This window comes from Barbus barbus, assembly GCF_936440315.1.
Source record: "Barbus barbus genome assembly, chromosome: 48".
NCBI lineage: Eukaryota > Metazoa > Chordata > Actinopteri > Cypriniformes > Cyprinidae > Barbus > Barbus barbus.
In genome coordinates this window covers 20,763,889-20,777,385 of record NC_136726.1, presented here as the reverse complement: position 1 = coordinate 20,777,385, position 13,497 = coordinate 20,763,889, and the positions used below count along the sequence as shown (strand labels likewise).

Here is a 13,497-nt window from a genome sequence, read left to right as displayed (position 1 = left end):
CTTACCCTGTCCTTGAAATCTACCAGTGAGACAGAGAAACATGACCAATACTAGCTTGCTGTTGACATATTCTATTTTAGCTAGCTAATGTTAGCTAGGTGAACAAAATAAAAGTCAAAATAATAAAAAAAAAAAAATTATATACAAGTATATATCATTGCTGTCAGGCAGAAACTTTGTATCTCCACATTTCATCATTTTTATTTTTTGTCATAAATCAGCGCTATTGGTCACCCTTTATGTCTGTCAGTGTTTCTAAAAAGTAATGGTTTTGGACATACAAGGTTTCTGTCTGACAGCGACAATATATAATCAGTGTATAGATCAGTGCTTCTCAAAGTCCGGACTCCGGAGGGAATTCAATCCGGACCCGCTTCTATTTCATATTTCAAGAACACTAATTATATTTCCTACTTTGATAAACGCACGTTAAACTTGTAAATCATTTGTTTATTTATTCTTATTTTTTTTATGTCTTTTGGAGAAGGTACGAAATTGCAGGCGAGATACTGAAACTTTTCCTTCATGACATGTGTTGTCATCATGACATCCAGTGAGCGTATGACGTTTGACATAATAGGCGACATTTCACCGCTAATATTTTTATTTTTTTGTTTTGTTTTGCTATCACTTATATTATGGCAATTTGTCTTATAGCAGTGCCCAGTGTATACATTTATTTGTGGCGGCTTGTCACAATATCAAAACTGACCGCTACAAATAGATTTTCCAAAAGGCTTATACTTCGTTGAATAAAAAGAACCGTCCGTTTTCTTCAGAAAAGCTTTGATGTCAATTTTCATTTGGTCTTTCCTGTAATGGCTGATAAAGTAGCGCTTATTTGATTACAGTCGTTACCGGGGAAACAGCTATATATCACGCTCCAACAGCGCCTCCTGCTGGCAGAGAATCAACTTGCATTTGCTAGTCTGCGGGAAACACTGGTGTCTGTCAGCAAACATAAACAAAAAAGCATGCTTCAGAACTGTTTTGAGAAGGTGCTTAAGTTTTGAGCCATGTATTATTACTATGAATTAGGCTACTACTACTACTATTACTATCTTGTGCCCTGCAATAACCATTTACGCAAACTCTCTTTTGATATAAAGGGAAAAAAATATCGGCCATAGGCTGCCCTGATTTCTAAATATCGGCATTGGCCAGAGGAAAAACATTATAGGTCGACTTCTACTGCTGACACTTAAATTAATTGTTTTGCCACTTTTGCACTTGTTATTAAAGTATTTTGAATGCAAAGGGAACCTTTTTTTTTTTTAAATGAGTGTTTATTTGTTATATGTTATGTATGTTTATTAAAAACACGTTTTGTAATAACCAATTGTTCCGGACCTTTGACACTGAGGAAAATTCAGATTTGGACCTTTGAATGTAGACTTTGAGAACCCCTGGTCTAAGGGTTACTAGAAAGCTACAGGCAGGTGAGTTTTTATCAAGGTTGGAGCAAAACTCTGCAGGACTGTGGCTCTCCAGGACCGATGCTGACCATCCCTGGCCAACACCAACTTCACTGAGCAACACCCTGATTATATGGGTGGTGTGACCAATGCACGAAGGAACTGGTCAAAGAGCTTGTCGTGCCACATATGAAGAGGTGCTTAGATTGCAGGCCCCACCTTCAAAGCCATATTACAGAGGCAATGGGAAGATGTGGGATTAAAAAAAACAAAACACTGTCACCACCCAGCCAGAGGTATATATCAGGCAGAAGGGTCAATAGAAGAGGAAGAGTACAGGATCTGCCCAGCTGCCAAAGACAGAGAAGTCAGCAGCTGGTGTTCAGTGTCAGGCCTGTGTGCAAGGAGCACAAATCTGTAGTTGTCATTTGTGAGGCATGCAAGCACTGAGATGGCAATTTGATGTAGCGCTGTACCTGTGTGATTATATTTTGTTAGTTTTATTTTCATCTATTCGTTCACATTCACTACAATTCACTACAAAAAAACAAAATATTAATTTGTTGTCATTGCAAAAAAAATATTTTTAATATTCATGGATCATGGAATTTATAGATCAGGGAATATTAAATACTGAAATAAATTTATTTCAAAAGATAAAACAAAAACAAATGCCCAGCGAAGCGTGAAGTAACTAATCTGGGTCAATTTAGACCCATGTTGTGCATTAGAAGGGGTTTTCATAGTGTGTGCATCAAAGGGATAAGAAATGTGCATTGTGCACAAGTGATACTACAATTTCAGTAAGTCTTGAGTGTTATGTCAGTATATATGTTAATAGATTTTAACTATACTTAGTATGAAATAAATGTATTTTAAATATATTATTTTTCACTAGAGTCTCTCTGATGTTCATCAGCTGTTGGAAATGTGAACAAATGGCATCTGAGGAATTTGACGCAGCTGATAAAGGTTAAAAGCATTATTATTCTTCTCTCAGCCTGTATTTGTTCTGTATTTTCCTTCTGTTTTCTGTGCCCACCACTCTCCTTTCATTCCTCTATTCTGGATTCACTCCCTACTCATTCCTCTATACTCCCTCTCTCTCTCTCTCCCTCTCTCTCTCAGCTGGCAGTCATTCCTCAGTTATGACTCAGTTTTTAAGTCAGACCTCATAAAGATACACACGTCTTTATTTAAATCAGATATGTTGACAGCTTTGAAACAACTAAGAGACACACATATGAGCACCATCAAACTCATTTAGAAAGCACAAAAAAAGGCACGTATATAGTGTGACCGCATGTTCCCAGAATAATCCCTGGCTTCTGTGTGCAGGAACCCACACTGCTACTGTAATCCAGTGTTTACATTACATTTTGTCCATTACTCATAATATTTTACTCAAGAGGTCTGAGGTTTTTGTGTTGATCTTTTGACAGACTGTTCTGAAAACCATTCAATTGGTTCCTTCCTTTGTTAAAATAACCTTTGTGTTGGTGGTGCTTCCTTAGTCAAGCAACACAATTTAGGGTGAGTTAACCAAACAAAACAAATAATAAATATGAAACATGTAATTCACACGTAACTCATCCTGCACTGTGATATATGATATGAAACTTTTTTGCCTGAGGTTGGAATGTTTTGACTCAGGGCAGTAAGCAGCCACCTAGCAACCACTCAGAACACCCTTGCAACCACATAATAATGCTTTGAACACACTCAAAACACCCTGGCAACCCTTTAAAAACACTTAGAACACCTTAACAACTGCACAGCTACACCTTTGTAACCACCCACAACACCCTAGCAACCACATACCAGACTCTTTAAAGCACTCAGAACACCCTAGCAACCACATACTAGACTCTTTAAAACCCCAATATACCCTAGCAACCACATTGCAATAATTTAAAACACGCAGAACACCCTAGCAACCACATACCAGAATCTTTAAAACACCATAGCAACACTCAGAATACCCTAGCAACTACATACCAGACTCTTTAAAACACCCGAAACACCCTAGCAACCACATTGCTATACTTTAAAACACTCAGAACACCCTAGCAACCACATACCAAACTCTTTAAAACACCCAAAACACCCTAGCAACCACACACCAGACTCTTTAAAACACCCGAAACACCCTAGCAATCACATTGCAATACTTTAAAACACACAGAACGCCTTTGCAACCACATACCAAACTCTTTGAAACACCCAGAACACCCCAGCAACACTCAGAACACCCTAGCAACCACATTGCTATACTTTAAAACACTCAGAACACCCTAGCAACCACATACCAGACTCTTTAAAACACCCAGAACACCCTAGTAACACACAGAACAACCTAGCAACCACATACCAGACACTTTAAAACCCTCAGAACACCCTGGCAACCACATTGCAATACTTAAAAAATTTAAACATGCCTGACACCTCTCTCACCACTATAAGAAGACCTCTTTCTTCCCTGATGGTGGCGCAGCAGCCCAGTATCCCGGTGAGCATCACGACGGCCCCCGCACCAATCAGGATGAAGGCTGCGGCCGAGTAGGTGCTGGAGGACAGGAGGCTTATGTAGTCGCTTTTATCCACCAGAGTCCATATTCCCACTGCCATCACAGCGCCACCTGCCAGCTGGGAGGGTGAGGTACAGTCATAAAACTGGCTCTTTCTGAAGCAGAATTTACTAAACTTATTGATGTTGTTAGATTTGATACCTTCCAGTGAATTAATTCATCATTAGAAAGGAAAACAGTGGATCTTTCTTTTCAAATACATTTAAACAACAATAGCTTTCACCAAGCTATGATTAACTAAAACAAAAACCATTCAAAATTGGTTTTGGTAATTGAACTTATATATATATATATATATATATATATATATTAGGGATGTACAATATTGGATTTTGCCGATATCCTATAAGCCGATATGTTTTAATTCATTTTGGCCGATAACCTATGCTAATACCGATATATTTCCTTTTGTTTGGAAACAACACCAAGTCTCTCCTGTGCAGGAATTATAAGCAAATTATTTTTAATTTTGGTTAGTTTTTTAATAAGAATTTGTTTGTTAGAATTAAGTAAACAATAATGAAGTTCTTTTATAATAATAATAAATAAACTATATTCAGTCACTGAAATTAGAAAGATGCAGTGGTAACCTTAACATTTAATTTAGCTCAAAATGTATAACATATTGCACATGAATAAATCAGTATATATAAAATTATTTAAGTGTCTTGTTTGTGATTTGTTGTTGTTAAATTAAGTTAATTGAAGTTGAAGTAGTATTTACTAAAACTGAAAATGAAATAAAACATTAAAGAGAACTATTAAAATACTAATAAATATGACAGAATTAATAAATGAAAAACTTAAAATATAAAAATAAAAGCTCATTATTAATAGATATAAGTAAATATATTAATTAAAATAATAGAACTAATATAATCTATTATTTAATATAATAATATAGAATTAATTTATTAATTAAACTATCAATAAATGCTTTAGTAGTATATAAATAATAATAAAATATGACTGCTATTAAGTGGGTTTTCTATGGTCAAGCTGGTCTGGATAGGGTATCTGTCAGCTGTTCAGGTCGAGACAAGATAAACACCAGGGGCCAGTTGCATAAACTGCTTAGACTAGTCTTAAAAAGTTAGTCATCTCATTTGTTTTCTTTAAGACTGGTCATTAACTTTCTAAATTCAGTTACAAAATTGGTCTAATTTGAATCTGAAAAGTAAGACTGATTACCTCTTGGTTAACTGCTAGTTTGGTCAAACTAGTTCTTAAGACATAGTGGCTATGTTTATGCAACTGGCCCCAGCTTGACCTTCTTGGAAGACCACATAAAACTAGCCTAAACTGGTTTATTGTTCATTCAGCTAGTATAACAGGAAACCACTTTAGTCTTAGCTATTTTCTCAACAGGTCCTCAGACTAACCAAGATTGAACCAAAGTACAAACTCACCCAAAAGAAAAGATTGAAGATGAACAGAAGGTATTTGAGGCATATTGTCCCATTGGTTTTGTCCTCAGCATCTGCCATCCTGAAACGGTAATAGATTTTACAAACTCTTTCAAGATGGCATCCACTTGACAGATCTGAGAAAAACCATGAATCCAGATTAACATCCCCTGAGAGGCTGGTCTTTATCTACTACAGGCCGTTTGGACAGAACTAACCCTTCCTTTACACAGAATTTAAAACGATGTGAACGAACTGACATTTATGAGGCAAAGTTCAATGAATTACGGCTGTTGGGTGAAGAACATGTGCAGGTCTTATTTCATCCCAAAATCATATTGTTAGATTTTGGTTTCCCGCTATCTTCATTCCTGCTAATGTTTACTGAAGGTGGTTCTCACTTGATGTAATATAATGCAAGGAAAGATGACCTTGGGCAATATAACATAGCTTCTGATTTATAAAGTTGTTTGCTGCTTAAGAGCCTATTTTGAGGAAAGGAGAGAGCAAAAGGTCACACGGCATACAGAAAACTCAGGTCCTGAGTAAAAGTAATGAGCTACATCCTTGATTATAATCAAAAACAACTCAAAAGAAAAACAACTCATTGTGGTAATGAGGACAAATTAGCTAGCTATACACACAGACACATATATACAGTATATATATATATATATATATATATATATATATATATATATATATATGTGACCCTGGACCACAAAACCAGTCTTAAGTGTCAAATTTTTTCTGTATAAATAAGCTTTCCATTACTGTATGGTCTGTTATGATCGGACAATATTTGGCTGAGATACAACTATTTGAAAATCTGGAATCTGAGGGTGTTAAAAAAAATCTAAATATTGAGAAAATCTCCTTTAAAGTTGTCCAAATTAAGTTCTTAGCAATGCATCTTACTAACCAAAAATGAAGTTTTGATATATATACGGTAAGAAATTTACTAAATATCTTCATGGAACATGATCTTTATTTAATATCCTAATGATTTTTGGCAGAAAAGAAAAATGGATAATTTTGACCCATACAATGTATTTTTGGCTATTGCTACAAATATACCCCAGCGACTTATGACTGCTTTTGTGGTCCAAATATATAAATATATATATAATACTATAATATATAATATTATATATATATATATAATAATAAAAATAAATTAATTAAAAAAAAAATATATATATATATATAATAAAAAAAACAGTGTCAAATATTATTTAAATTTAAAATAACTTTAGTATTTAATTTTTTTTAATTGCTGTAATGCAAAGCTGAATTTTCAGCATCATTACTCCAGTCTTAGTAAAAGTAAATTTAAACCTATTTAAAAATAAAAACTTAAATTCCGTTGTTGCCTTAAATTAAGTATAATCAACTTGGTTGTTTTTTCTGCTTAAATTACATTAAACTGACTTAAAAATTTAAGTTGAATTTCATGTAACTCATAAAAAAGTTCATAACTCATTAAACTCATTTACATTAACTCATAAAAGAGTTAATGTAAAAACATAAGTGCTACATGCTACATTTTTTTATTTGATGAATAGAAAGTTCAAAATAACAACATTTGCATTAAATAGAAATCTTTTATAACATTATAAATATCTTTACTGTCACTTTTGATTCATCTAATGTATACTTATTGAAAAAAAGTCATTCTTTCTCCCTCTCTCTCAAAAAAAACAACCTTACTGACCTAAACTTTTGAACAGTAGTGTAAATATTATAAATATTTCTTTATTTTATTTTGCAACCACATCTTTGAAACACCCAGAACACCCCAGCAACATTCAGAACACCCTAGCAACCACATTGCTATACTTTAAAACACTCAGAACACCCTAGCAACCACATATCAGACTCTTTAAAACACCCTAGTAACACACAGAACAACCTAGCAACCACATACCAGACTCTTTAAAACACCCAGAACACCCTAGTAACACACAGAACAACCTAGCAACCACATACCAAATTTATTTAATTTTGGAGTGAAATAAAAGAATAGTAGCACTATACTGACCGTTTGAAGTTAGTGAATTCTTACTCCGAGTGTGCAGTTAATTTCAGGGGTGGGCCTCTGTCCAGGAAACTGTTTTTAGTCAGAATTCTGATCCCTCTCTCTCTCTCTGTCCTATACTACAGCCACAGGATGAGTGACTCACAGAGAGAGGGAAACCTTTACTACTGTAACCTCACCCAGCCGCCTCCATGAGCAGATATAACTCCAGCCGCCTGACTAACACCAACACGTCTGCAGTGTGGGAAACAGACACTAAGGCTTGTGTTTTTGCACCTGTCTGTTTTGGGACATGCTGCTGACAGCAAATAAATAGCTAATAATATTATTTTATTCTGTTATATAGGCCTATTACCAGTGTTGGCGAGTAATTAGTTACATGAAACAGAACTGATTACAAAATAAATGTAATCAGTTACAGTAAGAAAAAATGTGTAATTAAATTACAGTTACAGTTAAATATTAACAATTACAAAGGGAGCTACATCAGATGCACCCACATACAGTTTTAACTGATTTTTGCTCTAAAATATGAGACTTTCAAGAGTTTAAGACACAGAATAGGACACGTTTATTCAATAACTGTTTCCTATTTGGGTTTATGTATATGCTATTAACTGTTTTTCAAAGGCATTGCCAATGTTTCCTGTCATAGCTATGCAAATATTTGATTTCAAAAACACTATCATAGCTATTTTTTTGCTATGATTTTAAATCTGTATTTAACCTCGTAAAAAGAGGTGCTAAAGTCTGATTTTGTGGTGACAGTAATCAGTGTTAATACTGTAAGGTTAACCCTGCTTGCTTTAAATGTTAGAAAATTATTAACAGTTGAAAACAATAGAAATTGATTTATCTTTAGTAAAGTAATTGAAAAAGTTACACTACTTAATAACTACTTATTACATTTTAAATAGGGTAGGTTGTAATCTGTAACCTATTACATTTCCAAAGTAACCTTCCCAACATTTTTTAATTAATTAATTATTTTTTTTAAAGTCTGGTCACCATAGGAATAAATTATTCAGATTTTCCATCCATCATCTGTGTCTCATATACTGTACATGTCACGGGCTGAATTTAGATCTGTCACACCTACACTACTTTTGTTAAAAATTGCGTTTGAGGACAAAAATGTTTATTTTTATTCATAAACTCATAAATCACACCATTATACAAACGCTGCCTATTTATGACATCAAAAGAATCATAAAAGTTTGTGTTTGAAATCTCGTACCCACCTGAAGGACGTGATTGAATGAATATCCCGTTGAAGGTCGTATTTATTTATATATATATATATATATATATATATATATATATATATATATATATATATATATATATATATATATATATATATTATTATGTTTGAGAGTCAAGGGGTCTGTGCCCTTCTGTCCGCGTTTGTTGTGGGCACTGCTCTCGTGCACGCGCGTCAGGGGCTTCTGTATTCTTGGGAGCGCGCAGCGCGTTCACGCCATGTAATAACAGATGGCGCTGTAGAACAAACATTTATTGCTCCAGTCCCAAAAACAAATAACTGATATAGTGTTTATGTACAATATTTACATAGAAAACAGTTAATGTAAACATAACATTTAATTTTGCGTTCCCACAAATTAATACTTATAATTATTATTTTTAATAATACGACTGATAATGATAAATTAATTTGAGTATAAAAAAGATTTAAAGGTGTACCATACATATAGTTTTGTGTAACAGAGTCATATTAAAATGATCGTAGCACTGTTCCCGATAGTGTTTTATAACTTGTTACCTTGCTCAAAATGGTTATTAATTTAGCTGATGTTCAGAGGTGGACTATCCACTCTAAATCCTTTAGCTTATGAATATTCATAGCTTGTTTCGTAAATTCTTTGAGCGTCAAGTGACGTAATTAATATTCATGAGTCAAGTCGTCGCTGAATTCTGAAGTGAAGCTCCCTTTATTTGCAGCAGCGCCCTCTGTTGGCAGAGACGTCCAGAAGGAGCACAGACTCACACTGCTTGTCCTCCTGTGAGGCAAGTAACCTGAGACACAGAAAAAATTAATAAAATAAAATACAAAAACAAAATCTGCATCCTAAATATTTTCTATTTGAATTGCTACTTCAGCAATAAACAAAGACTATTATATATTATCATCTGACTCTATTATATTATAATTTACTGCATTGTAAAAAGACATTTTCCTTGTGATCGCTGAATGTGAAATATCTTTAATCCAGTTTTACACCTGGTCAGGTGGGTCATGGCCTCCTCCACCTGCTGTCCACTCTTAGCACTGCATTCATAGAACTCAGCCTGGTACTGCTGTCAAGACACACAACATCAAAACTCTTTATACAAACACTGACACATGCAAATGACTGAGATCAGTCGGAAACGATGAGCTGGGTCATTCATCACCTCTGCCAGCCTGCGGCCTTGTGCTCTTGTCACCTCCCTCTTGTCTGTGGCCACCAGGTCTGTTTTATTGCCTAGCAACATCAGACACGCCCCCTCAGCCATCTTTTCCTGCCAGTCACACACACACACACACACAGAGAGAGAATGATACTCAGTCTAATCCCATAAACCAATCACAGGGTCACACACAGTCAACATAAACAGATTAAGGCACATGCTAAATACACTCACTAATTTCTCAGTAAACCTTCAATCAAAGCCACACACTGATGTGCATGCAAAGCAGTGTAAGCACACCTTTTGCATACAAATGTTGCCATACTATGTAACCAGTCAAAGCAGTTTATATTTGCACCTGCAAGGTTTTACCATAGTTTCTTCTTTTTTTGGCCTATTTGTGAATACTCACTATTGAGGAAAATAGAATATTCACTGAAAAAAAACAAGATTTGTGATTTGTGATGTTAGCCAAAAAGGAAATCTTGTTAAGTTGTTAAGCAATAATAAATATATGTATTATTGCTTAACACAATTATATATATATATCTATATATATGGGTAGTTGACGTATCAATGGTCTCATGCTATTTGTAACTCTAAGAATGAAGATGCATTTTTCTCATATTATTTGTATATTAAGTTTTTTTTTCTACATTTTTGCTGTCACACCATAGGACACAGTCCAATTTTTATATGTCAACTACCCATACACACACACACACACACACACACACACACACACACACACAAGATCTGTGATGTTACAATATTTTTTATTATATGAAGTTTTATTTAATAAAAAATATGCAATTATAAATAAACACATTAAATATAAATAAATACAAATATAAATAAATAAATACATATTTATATATAAATTATAAAATAATATATATTAAACATATTTAAAAAAACAGGAACAGGTATTTAGAGAGGAATAAAATAACACAAAGGCAATTCAAGCTGGTTTATACAACGTTAGATATTAATGCTCGTCCAAAATGGTACCAACTTCAACCAGTTTACAAAGATGCTCAAGCAGATTGAAACTAAATCAACTAACAATGATCAAACATTTAAACCAATTTGGATGATCTTAAATGACCATAAACATTCAGGGTAGACTAGCTAGAAACCATAAATAATTACTGTGACTAATTTGGATTTTCCTACAGGTTTCAGACTATTATTTTTCTTTCACCTTGAAATACTGAAGACATTTCCTCTTGTAGAAGGTAAACTGAATATTTAATCAAATTAAACTCACCTGCACCTGATCCAACCAATGGCGGACAGCCGTGAATGACGCCTCATGCGTGATGTCATACATAGCGATGATTCCGTCTGCTCTGCGAAAGTACTGCTGGGTGATGCTGTGGAACCTGATGGGGGCAACAAGAGATCTTTGGAGATTTAAAGCAGCTGTAGGTTAGTTTTTTAACCTTGAGGCGCCGTCATCATGAAAAGAATTAGCGCAAAGGATCATGGGGGCCTGAAGTGTCCATCAGTTGTACCCTTTGAAATCCTTCATTCCGAAGGGCCCTTTGAAGTGGCCAGTTTTGAGCACTTCAGTTTGGAATGACCCTTCAGTATGGTGGCCATGATTGTTTTCACCATAGATATGTATAGATTCCCCATTCGACTGGTCCAAGTACGTAGACGTGTCCGCCATCTTGGAACAGTCAATTTAACGTCATTCACCATACTATGGGTTCACAGACCATCGGCTGTGCAGGATTATGGCATCTTCGAATATTCATTGGTTACTATGGAGAATGACATCAAGTTGACCATTACAAGATGGTAGACGGCTTACGTGTAGCGGCCCATAGAAACAGTCGCTAATGAGGCATCTACGTATACATACGTATCTAAGTTTTCCTCTCCGAAGTGCCCTTCAGAGGGCGATACCAAATGACGCACTATACACTATGCACTTATATACTATGTGCTTATGCACTACATACTCAACCATGTAGTGTATGCATTTTATAAGGTTATTTTGTCATTAATAATCGGGGTCTGATAGCCCCTCCCCCTTCGTGACGTAATTAAAGGTGTGACAGTTGAGTGCATGAAGTGTCCAATTGGGTTCCATTCCACTCTTCATTTTTTCAGTTATTTATGTGCATCATCCGGGTTTTTAAAATGCACTTTTTCAGTGTGAAGACACTACTATTTGTACTACAAAACATCATAGAATACTGCATAAGTACACGATTTGGGACGCACCTATAGAAATACAAAGATAGTTCACTCCTATACATATGAATGGGAGAAACTGCAACGTGCAATATGGCGGGATAGTCTCGCTTTCTAAAAGTCATTGCGTCACTTCAGCGGCCGTTAGAAGCTCTGGTTCCCATAGAAACCTGAGACTGAACTAGCCAATGCACATGCACAGTCATAAGCGTGTTATGACTACTTATGCACATTGGCTGGTCTAGCCAGTAAAATAAGCTTTTTAAATGCTATTTGAGCATAAGAAACAACATTCATGGGGCAGTTCATTTCAGATTTTGTTGCAGGATTCCCCCATTCATTTAGATAGGACTTGGTCTCGTTGGAGCTGCCCGGAGGCATTGCAAATATGGCCACAGAGTGAACAGACTTTCCTTGAAAGGGACTTTGGTACGGCTATCCAGTGTAATTTCGACAGTGAATTCCTCTCTTTTACACAAAACTACATACAGTTGCTTTTAATAACCTCATCTTGCATTGTAGATTATGTAAATCAGTGTATTGGGACATCTGACCTCTCCTGCCCTGCGGTGTCCCACAGTTGCAGAGCGACTGGTGTTGAATCAAGCATTACACTCTTGACCTGAAAATCCATTCCTGTTAATAAATCATCACATGACATGTCAGCACACTAAAGGAATTAAGTTAAGCAAGAGCATAAAATGTCTAGCGTCTCTCACCCACAGTTGAGGCCAAGTTATTGGGGAAGTGGCCGCTGCAGTAGTGATGGATGAACGAGCTCTTTCCCACCGCAGAGTTCCCCAAAAACACCACCTTGAACACACGCTGCGGGTCATGCAATGCACTCTGGAGGAGAAAGAAGAAAGAAGGGTTTTCCTGGAAAGTCGTGGTTGGATGTGACAGAAAGTGTCATCTACTGTTATTTGCATCCAAGACACAGCCATACAGAAAGTAATAAGTAGTTATGACGACATTGTATTTTACAGTAAAAACACAAGTACCGTGGTTTTCTCTGACTGGCAGGTCGTTTTGTCTTCTCTCTCTTCAGCTATAGAGAGTCTTTTCGGACTTGAATCTGTTAGTGAGCTGTCTGAATCCTCAGACTCGTCATTTGGGTTTTCCATCAACTGCCTTTAAAAAGAATACAATTAATTTAATACAAAAAATGCGGATGAATTATAAAATAATTCAAAATCTTTGAATTGCCCTCTATCATTACTCAAAATATCCTGCTAAAAACTGGTCCAAGTTGGTCTAGATGGTTAACTAGACTAGTGAACCTGGTTTCTGGAACCTAGTAGACCATCATGGACCAGCAATAAACCTTGTTATCGATAAGTAAAGATAAAACAAACTAAAACTAGAAAAAAATCTGTTGCTTAAAATAAATGTTAACTGAAATAAATGAAAACTTATTTTAGTTCCGTTTGTTG

General features: G+C 35.4%; 2 protein-coding genes across 3 annotated transcripts in view; both read right to left on the bottom strand.

Annotated features, from left to right (window-relative positions):
- Positions 1-8,734, bottom strand: part of cd151 (CD151 molecule) — a 12,571-nt gene extending 3,837 nt beyond the window's left edge. Inside the window, exons 1-3 of one of the 2 annotated variants that reach the window (XM_079412093.1) lie at positions 8,689-8,734; positions 5,413-5,491; positions 3,870-4,061 (exon numbers count right to left, since the gene is read on the bottom strand). In XM_079412093.1, the coding sequence (XP_079268219.1) occupies positions 3,870-4,061; positions 5,413-5,490 (270 nt within the window). In that variant the 5' untranslated portion in view covers position 5,491; positions 8,689-8,734. Of the gene's footprint in view, positions 1-3,869; positions 4,062-5,412; positions 5,492-7,450; positions 7,586-8,688 lie in introns of those variants that run through there. The other variant, XM_079412094.1, reaches the window with a different exon arrangement.
- A 665-nt stretch (positions 8,735-9,399) lies between these two features.
- LOC306867035 (EF-hand calcium-binding domain-containing protein 4B) lies at positions 9,400-13,188 on the bottom strand (the record flags this gene model as incomplete). The annotated part of the gene is made up of 7 exons (XM_079412499.1): positions 9,400-9,484; positions 9,690-9,766; positions 9,863-9,970; positions 11,130-11,244; positions 12,619-12,700; positions 12,784-12,910; positions 13,066-13,188. 7 exons carry the CDS (start codon positions 13,186-13,188, stop codon positions 9,400-9,402), a joined length of 717 nt encoding a protein of 238 aa, XP_079268625.1.
- Positions 13,189-13,497: the final 309 nt, after the last annotated feature.